The sequence below is a fragment of the Penicillium crustosum genome, assembly GCF_028827405.1.
Source record: "Penicillium crustosum strain IBT 35664 chromosome Unknown utg000003l_segment0_segment0, whole genome shotgun sequence".
NCBI classification, from domain to species: domain Eukaryota; kingdom Fungi; phylum Ascomycota; class Eurotiomycetes; order Eurotiales; family Aspergillaceae; genus Penicillium; species Penicillium crustosum.
In genome coordinates, this window is record NW_026623124.1 from 1593333 (window position 1) to 1614131 (window position 20799).

Sequence of the window (20799 nt, forward strand, 5' to 3'; positions counted from 1 at the left end):
TCCGTAGAGAAAAGGCTGTGAATTGCGACGTAGTATGAGGCTTTTGTGTTCGTCTTCGGCCGAGGTATGGCCTTACCAAGCAGTCTTTATTAGGACCGCTAGCGATGATTTCCTGGACAAGGTTTGGCGGACAGTAGTTCTTGATAAGAAGTCGTCTTGTAGTATGGGGGAAAGGCGGTATTCGTTGAGATTGGATCACATTGCATGGGGTGGTATAGCCCGGTGGAAATTTTCGATGGTTTGCGGGCCATCATTTCTGGTCCGTTGACTCGATGAAACCATAGCAGGCTGAGATTTGGATCTGGAGTTGTAAGGTTGGGATCTTTTGTAAGCTTCGGATAACTCGGTTGTGCATTTCAAAGTCGTTTATCAAAGATCGATGAGGCCCACCACCCTCCCTTTTGAATGCAGGACTGGTCTCAGATGCCCACACGGTGCTGCAAAATCCTTGTCCGATAGTATGTAGTGTGAACGTATCTGCTACTTCGATATCAGTTTCTTCGGTATCATCGAATAGGTTGTTAGTCATTGTGTTATTGAGTTGTGTTTCTGAAGTTGTCTTTGAGTCTGTGAGAAGTGGTTATGATTGTCAAATGGTTGTAGTTTTGAATGAGAAAAGGATAACGAAGATGATGAAGATCGACTTTAGAAATAGCTAGCAGTGATGCCAGAATTAATGAGGTTGTCACCTAAATTGGACTAGTAGTTGAATCTTATACTTTGTAGCGCTACGGTTCTGCTGGCACCCACCGCCCGGGATCAACTTTTGCTCCATTCAAGACTCCGGACACCACCAACATATACGTCGATCACCCAGCGAAATTCACAATGCCAGGTAACGATGTTATGCGGTCGCTGAGACTGCTATCCCGCAGCTCTGGCGGACTTATGTCAGGCCCGAAGCAGGTGACGGTTAGTGCACTCCATGAATTCTTCTCGGTCCGGTTCAAGGACGCACTTACTGACAGCGCGTCGAATCATACAGCAACGATGCCTCACACGCTCAATGGCAACCGAAGCTACAACACAACCCCCAGTGTCAACTACGGATGCAGTCCAGGTCGAACAGGCACAACGGCCAGGGGGCCAGACCCCTGTTCAAGTCATGACCTACCGGTGGCCCAACTTGGAACCCCAGCGTCTGGTCCACTACTCCCGGAGGCTACTCCAGATGCCTACCCGTCACGATATTCTCCACCGCGCAGTCATCTACGAGGGTGACAGCACCCGACAAGGTTCAGCCAGCACCAAGTGGAGGGACGATGTGCACGGTAGTCACAGAAAGCTGTACGCGCAGAAGGGCTCCGGTCGTGCGCGTGCGGGTGATAAAATGTCGCCAGTTCGACGAGGTGGTGGTGTCGCTTTTGGACCTCACCCTCGTGATTTCTCGACCGATCTGCCCCGAAAGATCTACGACCAAGCCTGGCGCATTGCTCTTAGCCACCGACTTTCACGCGGCGAATTGATTGTTATTGATAACAGCATCGGTATCGATGAAGCCGCCAGTCCATTCTTCATCAGAAATCTCGTCAAAGCTCATGGCTGGTATCAGAAGGGCCGGTCTACATTCGTTACACTGAAGCCGAATGAGATGTTCTCTGATGCTGTCGAAAAGTTCGGCAACCACGCACGAACTATCAGCGTCGAGGATTTGGATGTGAAGAATGTTCTGGAGACAGCAAGATTGGTTATTGAGAAGAATGCACTGCACAAGATCCTGCTTTCGCATTCGACGGACTTGGCCAAGGTGGACACTCTCTTTTCGCCTTCAGCAAACGGAGAGAAGGTGTATCCGCTCGACTTTAGCCGGATGAAGGCTACATGGAAGAACGTTTAATTGTATTATTCTTTATTTCTTGTTTTTTTGGCATTATCTAGCAGTGTACAAATAGATCATCTATACTTCGAACGTTATCATTTCTCAGTCAGCCTAGTAGCTACAACATATGTAGTAATTAGCTTACCTTTTGTATTATATCACAGTCATACTATGTGTTTCTATTTGGACTATATAAAAGAATGACATCAATTTGCGGTGATGTCGCCGAAATGTACCTCCGAGCTTGTCGGTTATGGGCGGAGAGTTGATCCTCGGAGCGGAAAGAAAATCCAGCGAAAAACTCCCGAGGTCAAAGAAAGCGGAGAAACACCTGATTGTCACCACATAACCCCCTTCTCTGGTTCTCGTCATATTTCAGTTCTAATGTTACTTCGACAATTCAATCGCGTCTCCTCGCCGAGCTGGATCTCGCGCGTTCCTTCAGCAATGCCTCTACGCGCCAAGGTGACCAACCCTGCCTTTCGGGCAACAGCTATGGTACACACCCTGTTCGGAGAGAATCCCGATATCTAGTGCTTACTTGTTTACTATTGTTAGATGTCGACTACTCCTGCTATTCCCAAAGAGCTCCCCGGCGACGAGCGCGATGATGTTCTGTTCAACTCGATCTACGGAATCCGCAGCGTTGAGCTCAACCGACCCAAGAAGCTCAACTCCCTCAATGACTCGATGGCTCGCAAGATTCTCCCTCGGTTGAAGGTTAGAATGAACACCCGGAACTTCAGAAACATACAATACTAAGCGTTGGATGAATAGGAGTGGGAGAAATCTCATCTTGCAAACATGATCCTCATCTCCGGAGCGGGCACCAAGGCTCTCTGCGCAGGAGGCGACGTTGCCATCCTGGCCCAGCAGAATGAGAGTGGAGCGGAGGGACAACAAGCATCGACAGAATTCTTCGGACTCGAATACCGCCTCGACCACTTGATCGCTACATACTCGAAGCCTGTTATCTCATTTATGGATGGAATCACCATGGGTGGTGGTGTTGGCCTCAGCATGCACGCCCCCTTCCGAATTGCGACTGAGCGTACCGTTTTTGCTATGCCCGAAACCACCATTGGCTTCTTCCCCGACGTTGGTGGCTCATTCTTCCTCCCGCGTCTCGATGGTGAGACCGGCACATACCTGGCTTTGACTTCAGAGCGCTTGAAGGGTGTCCAGGCTCTGTATGCAGGCATTGCCACACACTACCTGCACTCGAGCGTTCTGAGCAGCGTGGCACAGCGTCTTTCCGAGCTGACTTTCCCCGACCACGTCGAGCTTCCCGAGCGGTTGGACATTGTCAACAAGACCATGTCCGAGTTCTCTCTTGGCCTCCCCCCGCTTGAGGAGGAGCCTATGCTCATGGCTGGTAGCCTGCGCACTGCCATTGATCGCTGCTTCGGATTCAACACTATGGAGGAGATTATCCAGGCCTTGGAGAAGGAAACCGAGCACAAGGAGTGGGCACAAAAGACATTGGAGACTCTGTCAGGCCGCTCCCCAACCTCTCTGAAGGTGACCCTGCGCCAGATGCGTCTTGGCAAGAAGTGGACCATCTCAGAGACCTTCCAGCGCGAGCACGAGATCGCTGCCAAGTTCATGCGCCACCCTGATTTCGTCGAGGGTGTCAAGGCCCGTCTGGTGTCCAAGCCACCCCGCCAGGCCGAGTGGCAGCCTGCTACTCTCAAAGAGGTCTCAGACAAAACCGTGGATAACTTCTTCGAGATCCCTAACAAGCAATCCCGCCTCACGCTTCTGAGCGAGGGAGATTACAAATACTACCCTCATGCCCGCTTCGCTCTTCCCTCTGAGAAAGAGATTGAGGAGGTTGTGCGCCAAGGCCACGCATCGCGGAGACCTGTGGTCGACTACTTCCTCGAAAAATACGCCCACCGCGAGGGTGTGCGCCGAAAGGTCGTCGAGGTGATTGCCCGACGGACGACGACATCATCTCCCGAAGGACTCAAGTGGGTGAATTAAAGAGAGGGATACCGTCTATAGCTTGTAATTTTTATTGTTGTGTATTAGAATTTATTGGGAATTGGGCCCATATACCACATACCATTTATTGCATTTCCTGGATCTGCAGTTACTGATCGTCTTCTCTAGAAAAGATATAGTATTCAACTGATCAACTCAAATATAGAGATATTTTATATATAAAACGTACAAATAGCACGCAATTCCACCCCATCTGGGAGTTTTCCAAGGTCCTCAGCCCACCCGCGGCATTGCTGATCCGTCACCCAACCTAATCTTCAGGTCTCTCTCCATAAACTCCTGACTAGACCCCTGCACATCTGCTGTAAATTACCAGCAGCACTTTTAGATGGATTTTGAAAGGCCCCTAGAGCCTAGCCGGCGCTCATCAGAAAGCATCAGCACCATCAATACCTGCAGCAATTTGTTACCGACATCGGCGGATGATGAAGCTTCACGACCCCCAAATGATATCCCAACACCAGAAGCGCGCTCAGTACTAATACGCCTATACACCTCACACATAATCTCAGCATGGAACTCACGCATGTTCGAATTCGGTGCTGTTCTCTTCCTAGCCTCGATATTTCCGGGGACGTTACTGTATGCTTCGATATACGCTCTAGTGCGGGCGTTTGCCGCCGTCGCGTTATCGTCCTGGTTGGGTGCACAAGTTGATCGCTCAGACAGGCTTGTGGCTGTGAGGTATTCTATTGGTAGGTTGATGTTGATTTGAATATTGCACTGTGTTGTGTTTCACTGTGTTACCATTCAGGCCCAATGGCTAATCAAACGAGTAGTATGGCAAAGAGTCCCTGTCGCGGTGTCGTGCTTGTGTTTTGTAGCAACCGTGTCTACGGACTCTTGGGCGGTTACGATTATCTTGTTCGTTGTGCAGGGCTTGCTGGCTTGTATGGAGAAATTGGCCGCTACGGCTAATACGGTGGCTGTGGAACGGGACTGGGTATGTTCGAGGAATCGTGTTTGGGGTTTCTCATTTCTTCTATGCATCCATTATACATTTTTTTTTGGAAGGACACATCGCTGATAATTTGATACTAGGCAATTGTGATCTCGGATAGTATCAATGTCCCTCGACAAGGTGAGAAACCTAAAGCGACATGAAGCTCTACAATATCTAATTTTGATCAAACGACAGACTTGAACGCCTCAATGAGACGAATTGATCTCTTCTGCAAACTCCTAGCACCGGTATTCATCTCTGTGATTGACAGCATATCAACACAATATGCAATTTGGACAGTATTCACCCTGAACACCGCATCTGTGCTAGTCGAATATATGGCCATTGCCCAGGTCTACCAATCCGTCCCAGCCTTGAAAAAGACACAGTCTCCTACATCACAAGAAGATGATATAAACAGCGAGACCACCCATGAAACCCACCAAAATACATCTCGCAAGATCCTCAACTTCTTACCAGAGACACTGGCACCCTGGAAGGAGTACATAGCCAGCCCCGTCTTCCTAGCATCATTTGCTTTGAGCCTGCTCTACCTAACAGTCCTATCCTTCGGCGCAACAATGACCACATACCTACTAGACACGGGCTTCACCTCGTTACAGGTTAGCTACATGCGCATCGGCGCCGTGGCCGCCGAGATATCCGGCACATGGACAGCGCCTATTATCATGAACCGGATCGGACCCATTCGGTCCGGGCTGTGGTTCCTCAACTGGCAATTTGTCTGCGTGGCTGGCGCTGCTGTGGCTTTTGTTGCTTGGGACTTGAGCTCCCGGTACGTGGCTGGTACGCTGATCGCCGGTGTTGCTTTGAGTCGGGTTGGGCTTTGGGGATTTGATTTGTCTGTCCAGTTCCTTGTTCAGGAGGTAAGTGGCTACTCTAAAATTCACCTATTGGATTGTGCGTTGCGTGTACTAAATGAACGGTATTATGTAGAATATCCAGGAACATGCTCGTGCCCGCTTCTCTGCGACTGAAATGGCTCTGCAGAATGTTTTCGAGATGCTTTCTTTTGCTTCGACGATTGCTTTCCCGCTGCCGGCTCAGTTCGGGTATCCCGTGATGATCAGTTCTGGGGCTGTGGCGGTCGCTGCTGTTTGTTTTGCGGCGTATGTGCGCAAGGAACGAGGCCATCTACTGCATCGATCACGGTGTATGGGTGGGGATAAAGTGTTATGTCGAGCGGTTGAATCTGATTCCGTTTAGAACATTTGCAAGTGGTTCTAAGTTCTTGTATCATAATTCATGAGAAAATGTCTATATATATGAACGAGATCTTCACAAAAATCAACCAGAAAAGCAAACTCACTGGCTACATGAGCGCCGAGTCATTAGAAACTCATATATACATTTCATCTCGAACATGGAGTCTAAATGACAATGAAAAAGTCCGAGAATATTTCCCGCCTCACACATTTCGAGTCCGCCCATGTGCGTGAGACGTCCTGCCGCCTCGTCATCTCCTCCACAAGCACAAGGACCCTATCAGCAGTTGGATGACGAGTGACGGAAGGCGCCGCGTCAGCCTCGTGGGCAGCAGCCATACGCTGAATCTCATGAAGAATCCACTTGCGCTGGTCTTCTGTACCCTCGAGCCCAGCAATGAATAGCGGCCATAGGAAGCTGACAGGCAGATGGTCTGGCCCGGTAGAGTCAACAGTAGCCAGTTGAATTATTTGATCGACGGCGCCGTTAACGCGGTCTGTGCGAGGATAGATTGCAAATGCAACCCGGTGCAAGTAGATAAAATTCGCTAAGAAGTTGGCCACGTATTGTCGGAATGTGCGGCAGATTTCCGATGCCACAGGCGCACTCAGGATATCAGTTAGGGCTTCTGGTCGTCCGTAGACGTCTATTACTGAGGGACGTCGGTGCCAGAGTGTTTCAAGGTCTGCGCCGACCTTGTGGGCGAGTTGCAGGACTTCGAATTCGTCGGTAAGGGTTCCACGACTGCGGTGGTGGAGGTCGATGCAGACTATTCGTCTGACGACTTGTTGGGCTTGCGCGAAGAATCGGAATGCTGGGCCTACGATTGCTTCGTAGACGAGGTAGTTGGGGCTGAGGAATGGGTCTTCTATGCTGTCTTCTTCTTTGGTGTCTTTTGGTGCTGTTATGTGGCGTGTTTGGGAAGTTTGTGTATCTAGTGGTTTCAGTGGTATGCTATGTTCTGGGATGTTGCCGATCTCAGCGAGAGGGTCGCCATCTCGGCCTGCAATCAGGGACTTGACATCCAGCAGCGAGACCCATGACACCAGGAGATGACCGAAACCGGTCCAATGTCGGGTACGGCCATAGAATCGTTGTAGAATAAGGTACCCGGAGTGAATATAAGAAGTTCCGGTACATATTTCAGGAGATGAGAGAATCTGGGATAATATGAGCCACCTCCGCTCGATCTCGGGACCAAGCAAAACATACCTCAGATAGCATTAAAAGAAAAACAGCCCCCAAAATTTTGATGAGTGTGGAATCGGTCACCTCACCATGTATACAAGCTTGGATCTCCGAACTGGACACCCTATAAAAGGCAGGCGCCCAGCGCCATCTTTTACCTCCCATCATTGCTTTATGGACATCTGCATAGCAGTAGATAGCATTCAAAAGCGGACTAGAATCTCGCGCATGAGCTAGCAGTGCTGGCCGCATATACTTCCACTCGATGGTTATCGGTGCAAAAAGAGCAGCCGGCGGGTCAATAGTCAGAAAGTGCTGTAGCAGCTGGTCCTCATACGAAGTACTGCCTGCGTCGGATAAGCTGCGTCGTGTAGTTGATACGTCCGAACCGCTGCCAATTGATGTCCTATCAGGTGCAGACGGGGTATCTGGAGTAAGTGGAGTACGGCGGTCTGCCGAAAAGTTCCCTTCATCCACACCTGGTGTGAGTGTCGCGGGTAGCGACTGCGACGCCGGACTAGCTGTGAAAGTCATTGGGAGTCCGGTTGTCAAGTCCAAGTGTTTCTGTTCCAGCTCAGAAGTGATCCCGCCCATAAATCCAAGCATATCAAACTCGGACGGGTAGGATTCCTGGTCTGTAGGGAGCTGCCGAAGTGTGTTTGTCGGCGCTGGGATTGTGTGGTGGCCATCTGCGCGGAGAACAGTACTGAAGAAGTTGATATCGGGGGAGCGGGATGCAGACGCGGCTGCAGCCGACGAGCCTGCACTTCCTGGGTCCGCTGTGTTACTCCGCGATGCAGTTGTAATGTTTGATGGACGGGTTGATGATGAACCCCACCCCATGCTGGGGGCGATGGGTGGTTTGTAGAGGCATCGTAGACGCAGTCGATCGCAACTGGAGCAGTTTGGTTTTCTTTCGTCGCACCGGACCTTACGGGCCCTACATGTCAAGCATCCTGTCCGTCGACGCGGGCCGGACCTGCCAGCTCCCCGGGCTTTTGGCACCTGGGATAAGAATTCACGGTTAGTTTGGGTCAGGAACAAGGCGAGGAATATTCAAGTTACCTCCATGATGGATCAAGCCCGGGTGAAACTTAAATAGCGCATACTCCGTACAAAATACAAAGTACGGAGTAGTCGCAAAGAAATTCGACGTGGCTGGTTTCCCCGCAATCACGCCGCTCCTCGGGGATATGACGACGAACTCGGATGGTCATCAGATTGAATCCGTGGAAATATTCCAAATGAGATTGACAGTAAAATGAATCTAGATTGGGAAGTTGTAGAGGTTCTAGAAGACTCTTAGAACATTGCTAATATACACAACTCCCTATAGCGATCTACACGGAACTGCGCCACTATTAGGGACTATTGATGTATAAAGTACTACAAAATATGATATATATACACGTGCATTTTCATACCTAAAGGATACATGATTTACCTAATAAGCCGCATTCTCAGCTTAAAATTCAATCGAAGACATAGAAAAGTGCAAGCAACTGTGAAATATAGACCAAACAGCACCTTGAAGCATTTCGACCACAACCTTCATATACCTAGAAAAGAGAAAAGAGATATAACGGTGCAATATCAACTTCCTAAACCCCCCTCATTCTTCTCAGCCAACTTTCTCCGTACAAACTGCTCCATCCCATTCCTCTCCTCGACAGTTAACAACCCAATCCGATCCTCCAAACCCCCTCCCCAAAAAACCTCCGATCAATCCTCGCCCAGTAGATAACATCAAAGGCCCAACTCCTCCTCGCCGCATAACTGACCCAGAACCCGCCATTATCCCAGCTCTCCCTCATATGACCTGAAAGCCGATTCTCCTCCCCAATAACCCCACGCCGAATGTCAACATCCTCTCGCATCCGCAGCTCCTGCAAGAAAACCCCCAACAGGGCCTCATACACCCTCTCCCAGTCATCAAGCCCGTCTTCCCAGTACTCCGGCCGTTCAAGCAGTAGCCAACACGGCGGACTATACACAAACTCCAACGGGGCCGCATAAGTAAACTCCCAATCAATAGCCCCGGATATCTTATACCCTAAGTCCGAGTTGGCAAGCACATTCGCCGGCCGTAGATCATCGCAGAATAGCTTAAACACCCCTTCCTCATTAGCCCAACAAAGCCGGCCCTCCCTAGCAAGTTTCCGGAACAAGCACCGCGCAATATACTTCGTCCTACAATCCTCCTCATCTTCAATAGCGTCATTCCGCTGCGACGAAAGATGCGTCATATGCAATTCCGCAAGAGCAAGTAAATACTCCGCACCACTTGCAAACGTTTCCGTGATCCCTGGTAGATCCTGCGGCCGCACACCACCAACCTGAACAAGCTCATTCATATTGATACTCAACGGCCTGTGCTCAACAACCCACTCATCATCGAACTTTCCTTCCGCAGTATTAGATATACATCCAATACGCGGGAACGAATGTTTGGCAACCTGCAGCAACAACCCCGCCATCTGATTATGCACCGAGCGCAGCCTACCCTCATCGATATTGGGATCGAGAACAGGCCGCTCTTCATCCGGTATTCCGGGTGTATTCAGTGCATCAACCAGATCAGCGTCATGGTCGATATACTCCATGATAATGAACGGGCCAAAGCCAAGCGGAAATTCGGCTTCGCTGCCGTGGTGAAAGACATGCGGGATGCGGATTCCTGTGTTACGCTCGAGAAAACGCATGACGGACACTTCGTGGTGGAGTTTTTCTTCTGGGAAGATTGAGTAGCCTGGGATTGGGAAGCGGATTATGGCCGAGGCGCTGTCGATGAAGCGGAGACGGATTATCATGTTGAAGGAGCCTTTTTGCGGGGTGAAGAGTTGGTCTGCTATGCCTTTTCGGTGGGTTTTGATTATTCTTGTTATTCTTTTCATGGAGTCTGAGGTAAGGAGGATTGTTTTCCAGGCTGATAGTTCCTCGTCGCTTTTGTCCCAGGCTACTTCGTCGAAGTACATTAGTTTGCCTTTCATGATTGGTGACATTTTGGGATTCATGGTGCTCTTGGGAATGGGACTGCTGGGTTCAGAGGATATTATTGTGTCTATGATAGATGTCTCTGTATCCTGGTGAATCCTTTTACCCCGCGGTTACTCAGGAGTTATTTGCAAGTTGCATGTTCTGAAACAAAGGAGTCAGACTTGTAAGTCATTTCTATTTGTTTGGTCTGTTTGAATAATCCAGGGATTCTTCTACCACTCCCTCAGAAAGGCTTCACAGTCCGCTGAAACCTCGGCGGCTGACGAGTGAACTTCTCCGGCTCATCTCTCGCTCCATCTTTCCAATAATCAAACTCCATCCATGCATTCTCAGGCATCTGAGCCTCAGTCGCCTCCAAAAACTCCCCAAGATCAGGACAGAGTGGAACAACACCCGTCTCAAGCACATACTGATCCCAGAGCTTAAGCAACTGCTTCAACTTCTCCGGCTCGGCATCTGCCAGATCGTGAATCTCCCCAGGATCCTGCACAAGATTATACAGCTGCCACTTCTCCGGACCCTTAGGCTTAGGAATAAAAACGATCTTCCAATCCGCACAACGCAATGCAGCCCGTCCACACGTCTCCCAACCCTGAATAAACTCAACCGGGTGAATCCGCTCCGCCTGACCCACTGCCCAGGGGTGGAAGCTTCGTCCTCGCATCTCGACGATCTCACGGCCCTGGTACGTCGGTGCCGGATGCTTGATCCCCGCCATATCGAGGATCGACGGGGCGAGGTCCATAACCGTGGCGAACTGATCCGTGATCCCGCCCTTACCGACCGCAACATCTGCAGGGTTGATATTGAAGTTTGCAGGGAAGCGACAGGTGAATGGGACGCGAACACCACCCTCGGTGGTATACGCTTTATACAGACGGGATGGCGCGGTAGCAGCCTGCGCCCAGCGCGGACCGTACCAGATAAACGAGTTGCCATTCCCGAGGTTCTCTAGACTGTTGTCGTAGTATTTCTGCAGATGAGGCATGACGCCGCTCTTCACCATTGGGTAGGCTTCGTAGGCGGCGCCTTCGGCTCCGTTATCCGACATGAAACACACGAATGTGTTATCCAGTTCGCCGATCGATCGGAGGTACTCGACTACTTTCCCGACGTTCGAATCAATGCACTCGACCATCCCTGCGAATACCTCCATCGCAACTGCGGACTTTTTCTTCTCCTCCGCGCTGTACTCCTCCCACTCTTTGACTTCCTCCGCTTGCACGGGATGCGGCTCGACATCGTCCCGCACCATCCCCAACTCCTTCAGACGCTGTAGTCGCTTCTCGCGGAGTACGTCGGGGCCTTCGTCGTATACTCCACGGTAATGATCTATGTACTCACGCGGAGCTTGCAGTGGCCAGTGCGGTGCTGTGAAGGGGAGGTATGCGAAGAACGGACGGTCTCCCTGTCCATCGGGACCTTCGCTACCCCCACTGGCTTTCCATTCTTTCAGATAATCCACCATCTTATTTCCATACCCGTCAGATGAGTACCAGTCCTCGGGGAGATGGCGCACATACTCCCCATCCTCCATGTGCAAAGCGATATAGCTCGCCTCAATGAAAGTCGGGAGCTTGTCTTTGTCTTTTAACTCCGGTTCAAAGGCATAGTGGTTTGAACAGGCAGGTAAGTGCGCGAATGAGCGCTCAAAGCCTCGCTTATGTGGCGATCTCTCTGGTGTTAGACCTAAATGCCACTTGCCCGACATCACTGTGTGATATCCCCCATCGCGTAGGACCTCGGGGAGTGCGACGACCCGCTCGTTGAGGTATCCTTCATACCCGGGCATGCCGCGCTGCGGTGCAGTGCTCATCGCTGAGCCTTTAGGTCCGTTCTGGCCGGAGATGTTGGTCCATTCAATTAGGTTTCCTAGACCGGCGATGTGGTGGTCTGTGCCGGTCATGATCATGGCGCGGGTGGGACTGGGGATTGTGAGTTTGATTGGGAGCTAATAGTCTGAGTAGGGAGGACTTACGAGCATGCTGCCGCTGCGTGGAAATCGGTAAACCGAATTCCTTCTTTGGCGATTTGGTCGATGTTGGGCGTGCGGATCTCTCCGCCGAAACAGCCTACATCGGAGAAACCTAGATCATCGGCGACTATGACGAGGAAATTGGGGCGTTTCGCTGCCATTTTCAAAAAGAAACATTTGAATAGAGAAGGTGAGGGGTTTTCGATGGTACGTCGTACGTCAATATTTATATCGGATCTAGCAGACCCGACCTAACAAGCATCATACGCATGTCAATGATCGCCAATCGGCCATCGGCCATCGGCAAGAAATGCGGGGATTAAGTCTCCACATTAGTTAGATCGGTTAGATTGGTTAGATGTGGACTATGAAAAAAGGAGAAAAAGGTGAGTGGAGCCAATGACATTGTAATCACGCAATATCCGAAGTATAAGAGTATATAAGCCCTGGAGTATATAGAGTTAGTATAAAAGACAACCTTGGAATCAGGACCTGGGAAGAATGTCACATAGTGACATAATCCATCGATCGATCTACTACATACAACCCTACATTCCTTCTTTCGAACTTGCTAATGACACCTTTGATTCAATATCTATCTAGACCATGTCAAATGTAAACCCTATATCTCCCTCCTTATTCTCAAAATGGTATAACACTCTCCATACCCGGTGGACCTCAACACCAACCTCCTACTCCCAACTCCCCCAAACACCACAATTGAACCCCCCAGACCTATCTACTATAATGGAAACAGAAATAGCTCAACCACCAAAAGCCCACTGGCGCATATACTGGTTCGCGCTCGTACTCTGCACCGGCGGAGCCTTGTTCGGCTATGACTCGGGCGTAATTGGTGAGTAACATTACACTACACCTACACTCCCTCCAACCTCTCTACCTCTATACCTAGCTACCCATCTAAAAATTCCAATTTATTCCAATCTATCCCAAGTCCATACTAATACCACGCAGGCGGGGTCCTAACCTTCCAAACCTTCCAAACCTCCTTCTCAATCCCCACCACCAAAAAAACCCACACAAGCGCCATCGCCGTAGGAATCCAACAAGCCGGCGCCTTCACCGGCTGTTTCCTCATCTGGCCAATAACAAACCACTACGGCCGTCGCGTCGCAATGGGATTATGCTCCGCGATCTTCAGTCTGGGCGTGATCCTCGAAACAATCGACTCCCATTCCCTGTCCGTATTCTACCTCGGCCGTGTAATCTGCGGACTAGGCGTCGGTGGCTCTGCAACCGTGATCCCTATCTACATGTCCGAGATGAGCCCGAAGGAGATTCGGGGCAGATTGGGGAGTTGTTATCAGCTCACGTATACGGTTGGGATTCTTGTTTCGTATTGGGTTGATTATGGGGTTAAGATGATGGGGGAGGAGATGGGTGCGCGGCAGTGGCAGGTTCCTGTTGCTTTGCAGCTTGTGCCGGGGGTTTTGATGGGGGTTGGGATGTTGGGGGTTAAAGAGAGTGTTAGGTGGTTACTTGCGGTGGGGAGGGGGGGCGGAGGCGTGGGAGAGTCTTGTTTGGGTGAGGGGTGGCGAGGGGGGAGGGGCTAGAATGGAGTTTGAGGATATGAAACGGGGATTGGAAGAGGAAAGGGAGATTACTGACGGGGTTTCGGCTTGGGAATTGGTTGAAGGGGGGAATTTGAAGAGGATGGGGATTGCTGGTGGGTTGTTTCTTGCGCAGCAGTCGACGGGGTCGACGGCATTGGCGTATTTCGGACCGCAGTTTTTCGAGTTGCTTGTTGGGGCTGGTGATAAGACACTTTTATTGACGGGGATATTTGGCGCGATTAAGGTTGTTGCTTGTTTGATTTTCGTGGTGTTTTTGTCTGATCGGTTTGGGAGACGGCCGCTGTTGGGTGGTGGTGCGGCGTTTATGGCGGTTTGTATGATTGTCACTGCGGTTCTTGTGAAGACTTATCCTCAGCCTGGAGATGGGACAGTTACCTCTTCGGGGATTGCTACGGTTGCCTTGATATACCTCGATATCATCGCTTACAACTTCAGTTGGGGTCCGTTGCCGTGGCCGTGTGCGAGTGAGATCTTCCCGACGCGCATTCGTGAGCCTGGCGTTGCGTTCGGTGTTGGGTCGCAATGGTTGTTTAATTTTGTGTGGAGTTTCTCGACGCCGTACATTCAGCAGAGTCTGGGATGGGGTACATTCTTGCTCTTTGGATTGCTGGATGTGGTGATTGTGGGCTTTACCTACTTCTGTCTGAAGGAGACGGCTGGCAAGTCTCTCGAGGAAATCAATGGGTTGTTCGATCGGGTTGATTTGGATGCTGAGCATGGGTGGAAGGATCTAAATCATGATACTGCATCGCATGTACCTGTTGAAAGACATCAAGATGCGCGGATTGATGCCATACCAGTGTCCAAGCATCGGACGGTGCATGTCGAGTCAACCGCTAGGCGGTCTTAACTTGTTACATCGTCAGTTCTCTTTTATCTACCATGTAAATATTGATAGAAACAAATTCATTTCCATCTATGTTATTGTAGAAGATACATCCCAGGCAACCAGGCTATTGCCCACAGCAATAATCCACCCCCTAGCCAATTGCCTTCAAGGCAGCTAGAATTGACAAACACAATACCGAATATCAAAAGCTTCCGTTTACTCAAATCGGAATTAAAACGCCAAACACCCTCCAGTTCCACTGGATCGCAATTCAAAGGGTTGCCAAAAAAAAAGCCCACAACGCCGGACAGACCTGCTGCCCCTCATTACCTCCACATAAAAAGTTCGTTATCACATAAGCACTCCTGTTCACACTCACACATTGATCAAATCATCAAATGTATCCTCCGCCGAGAAAGAATACGACCCCTCCGAGACAAGCGAAGCTTCCGACTCACGACGCATCTGCTGCTCAAACGCCTCCGCGGCGGCGGCTGCCGCCGGCTCAAGCTGGAGGGGATCATCAAAGCCAAACGACATAGCCGGGGCGGGAGCAGACACAGACACAGCGGTCACCGGAGGGGGTTCGAGCGGGGAAACAGAGGGATTGTTATCTGAGATTCTGACGGGCGAATCCGGCAAGGCAGGTGGGGCATCGTTATCGGTAATCTTCTTTACCATCTGCGCAAGATGAAGTTTAATGGGTTCATCTCCACACTGAGCATGTTTCAAGACCTCATTCTTCAATCCGAGGATCTCCGATCGTAGCCGTGCAATCTCCGCGATAAGCTGTTCTTTCTTCTTGGACTGTTCCTTGAAGTCGCATTCCAGCTTCTGGGTATGCTCCTTCTTCTTCTGGCGACACTTGCTTGCTGCAAGACGATTTCGCTCTAGGAACTTGGCACGCTTGGCGCGTTCGTGCGGGGCGTCGTCGAGATCTGGACTGAGGCTTGCAGCGGCGGTTTTGTATTCTCGCACCCGCCGTCGTTTGCTCGCGCTTTCCATCATGTCCAGGGAAAGGTCGCGGCCTTGATCGTCGTATGGAGGCGGGGTTGGTTGGCCATTTCGAACTTGGGCGTTTTTGAGGTCCCGCTCGAGTGCGGAATTGGCAAATGCTGCCGAGTCGGGTTTATCCCAGGCTGTGGCCATTGGTGAGACGGGGCTCAAACCCCAGAGTTGGTCGTCGTCTGGAATGGGAAGACCTAGGAAATCACCTGAAAAGGAAGATGTAAATGGTGATGGATCGATGTTGATATTTGCAAGGCCTGGGGGTAACCCTGATGGTAAACCCGATGGCATTGCAGATTTGAGGTTGGTAGACATGTCAAAGAAAGAGAGAGAGAAGCTTCCCAGAAGAAAGTTATGTTCCTTCTAAAAACATGGAGAGAGAAAGCAAGAGAGCACACTAAGGAAGCTAAGACAGACTCTCTTGCCCTAATAACCCTAAACAGAGAGAGAAAAATAATAAAAGTCTCACTGTGTTTTTTCTGTCTTTTCTGATTCGGATTCACTGATTCATTCAAGAGGGTTTGGTCGGTGCCTGAAGAAGAGTAAAGTCCAGGAGAGTCCAGGTTGCGGTCGACCTGGTTGGAGCCACGGTCGGACAAGACTTCCTGCGGTCCAGAAGATCCGGGCGAATGGGCACAGAATTGGGATGTTGGGATGTTATTTTTTTTGGTGTCACCATGGGAATGTTCCAAAGGGAAAACAGATAATCAAAGTGAAAAAGGAATGTATTTTTATCTTTTAAGACCCCTTCAAACCCCCTGTAGAGACCTAGACCTGTCCAAGTCCAGACTTCTCTAGACTATTACCATAAAAGACAATACTAAGAGATAGAAAACAATAAAAACAAAAACAAAAACAAAAAGAATGGTATCCAACAGGATTCAAAGCCGAAGGGGGAACAACCACAAAACAGGGTTGGGCTGGTGGAGAGAAGTATACAGAATACAGGTTTTTTCTAGAAATCCAATCAGAGAACCCAACCTGGTTTCTCACTATGAAAACAGGGCTTTGTCCAATTATTTATTCCCTACCCACCACGTACCGTCCACTTGTCCAGTGTCGCAACTGTCGGTGCACGAAATGCCAATTATTGAGCAACAGACCCGCCACGCGTTGTTCATCAATCTCCTTTTGAACTTCTGTCGAGGCTTCTGGGTTCTCTTGCCCCCTGGGCCCGAGGAGTAGCGGTCCAAACACCCGCACCAACTCGTGGAAGTTCGGACTCGCCACTGGATCACGGAGCTCCATCCCGGGTTGCTCTGGGACGTTGGTCTCCGCATTCACCAACAAGGAAAGTAGCCCAAATACTGCACAGATAAGGTCGCGCTGCATCTCAGGAGCAAGGGCAATGAGCGCAAGACACATCAGCTGAACTCGGGCGGCAGTCGTTGGGCTCGCCTCGGAGATACAATCTGGCACACGCAGGTGATGGGATTGATCGGGGATAGAGTGATAGAACATCGCTCTCAAAACCTGGTAGAGCCGGACACTCCCGAGGATCCCGTTTGGAAGCCCCGCCAGCACGGCCTTGAGGGTCCAGGCCACGCTCAACACGGGCGCCGAGTCTTCACGGAGCTGCGGCATGGCAACCACACGCATAGTAAGGGAAATTTTCGACTCATCTTTCTCTGCCTCAAGTACCTGGCTAGCAAAATGGTCATACAACCGAGTGGCTGCTTTCAGATCACCGGACTGGAGGAAGATCTCGGGAGTGTCAACACCTGCAGGAACCCGGGGTCAGTCAAGTCATGACGTAGAAGAAACAGCCACCAACCATATTTGTGCAGAAACATCAACGTTGCCACAATGTATGCGGGCAACTGCACGGGACAAGGGGCCAAGTCTGTCAACATAAGATAACCATATCCCCCCAGACGGGCCAGTGTCTCGATCGATCTTCCTTGCAACGAAGTCATTGAAGTCGGACGGCGCAGATTCGCGAATGTTTTCATTCGTCGCAGCTTAGGAGGCGGCGCCAAAGGGGTGGTGTCGGCATCCAAACTGGATCGCACCTTGCGAACTTTACCCAACAATCCGAGTCCACGACGACTCGTACCCTCTTCCTCGGTGGGATTGCCCTCGGCTGCTAGAATCTAGTCAGTGACAATCCATTCACAAGGAAAGACAAAACATACGTGGACTTGGAGTCTCATCGCCTGGAATGGAAATCGGAATACCAAACTGAGATGCCATGCGGTTGAAAGCCGAGATCGCCTTGGGTGAGTCAAGTGTGCTAGTCCAACTAACTCGACTTGTTTGGCTGTTGGCCGAACTTGCCCTCTGAGCATCCTGACCTTCGAGCTCGGCTGCTTCGATGACAGGTTCGATTGTGTCAAAATCAGTCTCGGCGATAGGCTCCAGAGTCCCCTCAGAAGCCCTGGATGATTCCTCTCGGCTCGTGCCTGCACTATGCCTTGAAGGTCCTGGCTTTGCTTGTCTGACGTCGGCGGCTTTCCCATCTGAGAATGGATCCGAAGCCTCCTTGGTATGAGTCTTGGGGTTGCTGCTACTATCAGGGTAGTACAGCATGAGGCCCGGCCATCCCCACTCCTCCAAAGGTTCCTGAATAGGCATCGCGATGTGTCGGGCAGGGTCTCGGCGAACACTATCCTCAGTCTGGCTGGACTCCTGAGAATGAGTCGTCTGAGCGCTAACCTTCCGCCCCGATTTTGGGTCATCGAACCTGACAGACTTGCCAGCGGCCGTGGACGACTCCCCGGCAGTGGTATCCAGCTCAACGGGATTGGAGTACAAAGGTATGGAGCTCGGATTCTCTTTGCGGGAACTCTCCTGCGCAGTTTGAAGCTGTGTGTCTGTGATAGGATCATCTTCGTGGGATAAGCTGCCACGCAGGCGAGCAACCATTTTCTTTAGACGTCTGGTGCCATTCTTGGACCGAGGAGGAAGTTCGCTAGTGTCTTGGGCGTGTTGGGCATTCGACCCAGTCTCGGTATTGTCAGTATTGTCAACGGGGGCTACTGCGGCCGAGCCAGATGGCTTGTTTGCGCTGGGTCCGGATTCGGTTGTTGGCTCATCGCCTAGTTCATTCGAAGCGGCTTCTGGCTGAGGCTTCAATGGATCTTCTTCAGACGGCTGATGCCGTCGTGACCAGACAGCACGAGATGCAGCAGGATCAGGTGTCTCAGATCTGGACCGGAACGCATTTTTAAGACGCCGCATGATTACGTTTGGATAATGTATACGAGAGGAAGAGATGGGGATGAAGTAAGGACTAGGATGGGGGCCTGGGGATGTCCACGGGTTGACTTGGCCAAGGTCTTGTCCTTGAGGAAGGAGCTGAGATACAGGAAGGTACGTCTTAAGAGCATGAGGGTCAAGGTTCAATCAACAATCTAAGATAATATAAGATAATGCTTCAAAACATTCCAGATCTTCCAAGTCTATTTCTGAGCAATAAAAAACAAAAGTTTTGGAATCCATATCATTACCTCTGTACATTCGTAAAGCCCCAAATCAAAAATAATAGCCAAGAACAAGCATGGCCTCGCCGGGCCCATGTGCTCCCAGGCAATTCATATGTTATCTTCATCTTTCGAGGGTTCACTCGAAGAGCCAGAACAGGGCAGATCAAAACGCCGGAACCATGCAAAACGGAATATGTATGGGAAAAATCACTTTCAACTCGAATCTGATCAAGCTTCCTCATTCTCTCCCTCGAGAAGAATGTAGTGCAAGATATCACTCAAAGTCAGAACACCCTTGAGCTTGAAGTGCTCATCCACAACGACGAGACGGTGCACCCGTGATTTGCGGATAGTATCAAAGATAGTGTCCAGTCCGTCATTCAATGAGCATGTGTAGATGCCCGGGAAACCCTACGTAGAAAGTACATGTGTAAGTATCAAACTGATATCATCAGGAACGGAGGGTCACATACCGGAGAACGTTTCTTCAATGCCTCCCCAACCGTGAGGCTCAAATCATCGTAGAAACCACCCTTGATCAAGGTAATGACATCGACCGACTCGAATACGTTATACACCACGCCTTCCGAGTTCACAATCGGGACACTCGATATGCTGCGCTCGACCAAAATATGGATGACATCAATAACTGGGGTATCCATCGAAGCCGTAGCAACGTTATCATACGATCCAAGCAAGAGCTCCCCCAGCGGACGCCGCAGCTGCTGTGTATCGGGGACATTGACGGCGACGAATTTCAAGATACGGTATTGGGTAATGACGCTGAGAACGTGGGGCCGCTCGGTCTGGCTATCGCTGGTGACGAGAGGAATACGGCGGGCGCGCGATTCCAACATGCGCCGACAGGCATCGTAGAGAGGGCGCTCTGGATCAATGGAGACGGTCTCCGGCGGCGCCACACCTAGCGCCTTTTCAACTTCTGTATATTCCCGTTAGCCGGGTGTACCTGCAGGAAATGCGGCGACACGAGTGCCCAACGCACCTCGCAAACTGTCCAGGCGGAATTGATCGATCTGGTCCAGTGCGGCGGGGTTCTGGAAATAGTATTGGATGACATTGATGTAGTCGGAGGTGGTCAGAAGACCTGCGAATTTGGAGGCTTTGGAGTCCCACAACGGAGCTGAAACGATGCCTGTACCTCCCGATTCCCCGGTTCATAGTCAGCTGGAGTTCGGCAATTTTGTCGAAAAGGATGTGAAGGGATCGCGAAAAACGTACCGTTTTGAATCAGAATGTTCAGACTCTCCTTGACGGAAAGCGACGTATCGAAGATGATGAGTCGGAAGCTGAGCGGTAGAACATCGTAGGAGTTTCGGGCCTTGAGGAAATCGCGAATGGCACGCTGTTTGCGTTAGTCAAGATCTGGATATGGCCTCAGGTGATCTGGTGACTGGTGAACCCATGCCCCGAAACACGTTCACAATGTCCGATCCCCCACAGTGTCCAACGTCAGGTATAAAGAGGGGTTCCCCCCCACCTCTTTTGAAAAATCAAAAAGGAAGACTTACAAGGCCCTGTCGCTCTTCCCGATCGATCGCTCGCTCGGAAGCCATTGGGGGCGTAGGTACGAGGATAGGCTGCACGAAAGGCGCGTGACCAGAGATGGAGGTCCCGAGTCGAGGGTCTTCCGCCTTTCGATATGTGGGGGAGAGGGATCCTACGCAACCAGATTGAAATTTATTGGAAAAGGGGATACTAATACGGGATTTAATTAGATTAATTTACATGTGTTATTTTCTTTTTCCTAATTTCATATCAGATTATA

The 20799-nt window shown here is 50.5% G+C and overlaps 12 protein-coding genes across 12 annotated transcripts; 4 read left to right on the top strand and 8 right to left on the bottom strand.

The window, feature by feature from the left end:
• Nucleotides 1–250: 250 nt before the first annotated feature.
• On the bottom strand, nucleotides 251–529 carry N7487_007658 (uncharacterized protein; the record flags this gene model as incomplete). Its single annotated transcript, XM_056875388.1, has 1 exon — nucleotides 251–529. One exon carries the CDS (start codon nucleotides 527–529, stop codon nucleotides 251–253), a length of 279 nt encoding a protein of 92 aa, XP_056727576.1.
• A 263-nt stretch (nucleotides 530–792) lies between these two features.
• Nucleotides 793–1848, top strand: N7487_007659 (mitochondrial 54S ribosomal protein uL4m). The gene is made up of 2 exons (XM_056875389.1): nucleotides 793–912; nucleotides 986–1848. Exons 1-2 carry the CDS (start codon nucleotides 829–831, stop codon nucleotides 1835–1837), a joined length of 936 nt encoding a protein of 311 aa, XP_056727577.1. The 5' UTR covers nucleotides 793–828; the 3' UTR covers nucleotides 1838–1848.
• A 190-nt stretch (nucleotides 1849–2038) lies between these two features.
• Nucleotides 2039–3805, top strand: N7487_007660 (mitochondrial 37S ribosomal protein mS47; the record flags this gene model as incomplete). Its single annotated transcript, XM_056875390.1, has 3 exons — nucleotides 2039–2317; nucleotides 2378–2539; nucleotides 2597–3805. The coding sequence occupies 3 exons, from the start codon at nucleotides 2039–2041 to the stop codon at nucleotides 3803–3805; spliced, it is 1650 nt and encodes a 549-aa protein (XP_056727578.1).
• Nucleotides 3806–4150: 345 nt separating this feature from the next.
• N7487_007661 (uncharacterized protein) lies at nucleotides 4151–4354 on the bottom strand (the record flags this gene model as incomplete). Its single annotated transcript, XM_056875391.1, has 1 exon — nucleotides 4151–4354. The coding sequence occupies one exon, from the start codon at nucleotides 4352–4354 to the stop codon at nucleotides 4151–4153; it is 204 nt and encodes a 67-aa protein (XP_056727579.1).
• Nucleotides 4353–5996, top strand: N7487_007662 (putative iron-regulated transporter; the record flags this gene model as incomplete). The annotated part of the gene is made up of 5 exons (XM_056875392.1): nucleotides 4353–4521; nucleotides 4651–4769; nucleotides 4868–4907; nucleotides 4965–5656; nucleotides 5727–5996. The coding sequence occupies 5 exons, from the start codon at nucleotides 4353–4355 to the stop codon at nucleotides 5994–5996; spliced, it is 1290 nt and encodes a 429-aa protein (XP_056727580.1).
• Nucleotides 5997–6160: 164 nt separating this feature from the next.
• On the bottom strand, nucleotides 6161–8255 carry N7487_007663 (Zn(II)2Cys6 transcription factor; the record flags this gene model as incomplete). The annotated part of the gene is made up of 3 exons (XM_056875393.1): nucleotides 6161–7156; nucleotides 7209–8189; nucleotides 8250–8255. The coding sequence occupies 3 exons, from the start codon at nucleotides 8253–8255 to the stop codon at nucleotides 6161–6163; spliced, it is 1983 nt and encodes a 660-aa protein (XP_056727581.1).
• A 602-nt stretch (nucleotides 8256–8857) lies between these two features.
• Nucleotides 8858–10186, bottom strand: N7487_007664 (uncharacterized protein; the record flags this gene model as incomplete). The annotated part of the gene is made up of 1 exon (XM_056875394.1): nucleotides 8858–10186. The coding sequence occupies one exon, from the start codon at nucleotides 10184–10186 to the stop codon at nucleotides 8858–8860; it is 1329 nt and encodes a 442-aa protein (XP_056727582.1).
• Nucleotides 10187–10404: 218 nt separating this feature from the next.
• Nucleotides 10405–12317, bottom strand: N7487_007665 (arylsulfatase; the record flags this gene model as incomplete). The annotated part of the gene is made up of 2 exons (XM_056875395.1): nucleotides 10405–12106; nucleotides 12160–12317. The coding sequence occupies 2 exons, from the start codon at nucleotides 12315–12317 to the stop codon at nucleotides 10405–10407; spliced, it is 1860 nt and encodes a 619-aa protein (XP_056727583.1).
• A 445-nt stretch (nucleotides 12318–12762) lies between these two features.
• Nucleotides 12763–14601, top strand: N7487_007666 (sugar porter family MFS transporter; the record flags this gene model as incomplete). Its single annotated transcript, XM_056875396.1, has 3 exons — nucleotides 12763–13012; nucleotides 13132–13557; nucleotides 13649–14601. The coding sequence occupies 3 exons, from the start codon at nucleotides 12763–12765 to the stop codon at nucleotides 14599–14601; spliced, it is 1629 nt and encodes a 542-aa protein (XP_056727584.1).
• A 354-nt stretch (nucleotides 14602–14955) lies between these two features.
• Nucleotides 14956–15903, bottom strand: atfB (bZIP transcription factor atfB; the record flags this gene model as incomplete). The annotated part of the gene is made up of 1 exon (XM_056875397.1): nucleotides 14956–15903. One exon carries the CDS (start codon nucleotides 15901–15903, stop codon nucleotides 14956–14958), a length of 948 nt encoding a protein of 315 aa, XP_056727585.1.
• A 705-nt stretch (nucleotides 15904–16608) lies between these two features.
• N7487_007668 (uncharacterized protein) lies at nucleotides 16609–18768 on the bottom strand (the record flags this gene model as incomplete). Its single annotated transcript, XM_056875398.1, has 3 exons — nucleotides 16609–17309; nucleotides 17363–17674; nucleotides 17724–18768. The coding sequence occupies 3 exons, from the start codon at nucleotides 18766–18768 to the stop codon at nucleotides 16609–16611; spliced, it is 2058 nt and encodes a 685-aa protein (XP_056727586.1).
• A 473-nt stretch (nucleotides 18769–19241) lies between these two features.
• Nucleotides 19242–20587, bottom strand: snf4 (AMP-activated serine/threonine-protein kinase regulatory subunit SNF4; the record flags this gene model as incomplete). Its single annotated transcript, XM_056875399.1, has 5 exons — nucleotides 19242–19424; nucleotides 19487–19953; nucleotides 20017–20166; nucleotides 20253–20376; nucleotides 20543–20587. The coding sequence occupies 5 exons, from the start codon at nucleotides 20585–20587 to the stop codon at nucleotides 19242–19244; spliced, it is 969 nt and encodes a 322-aa protein (XP_056727587.1).
• Nucleotides 20588–20799: the final 212 nt, after the last annotated feature.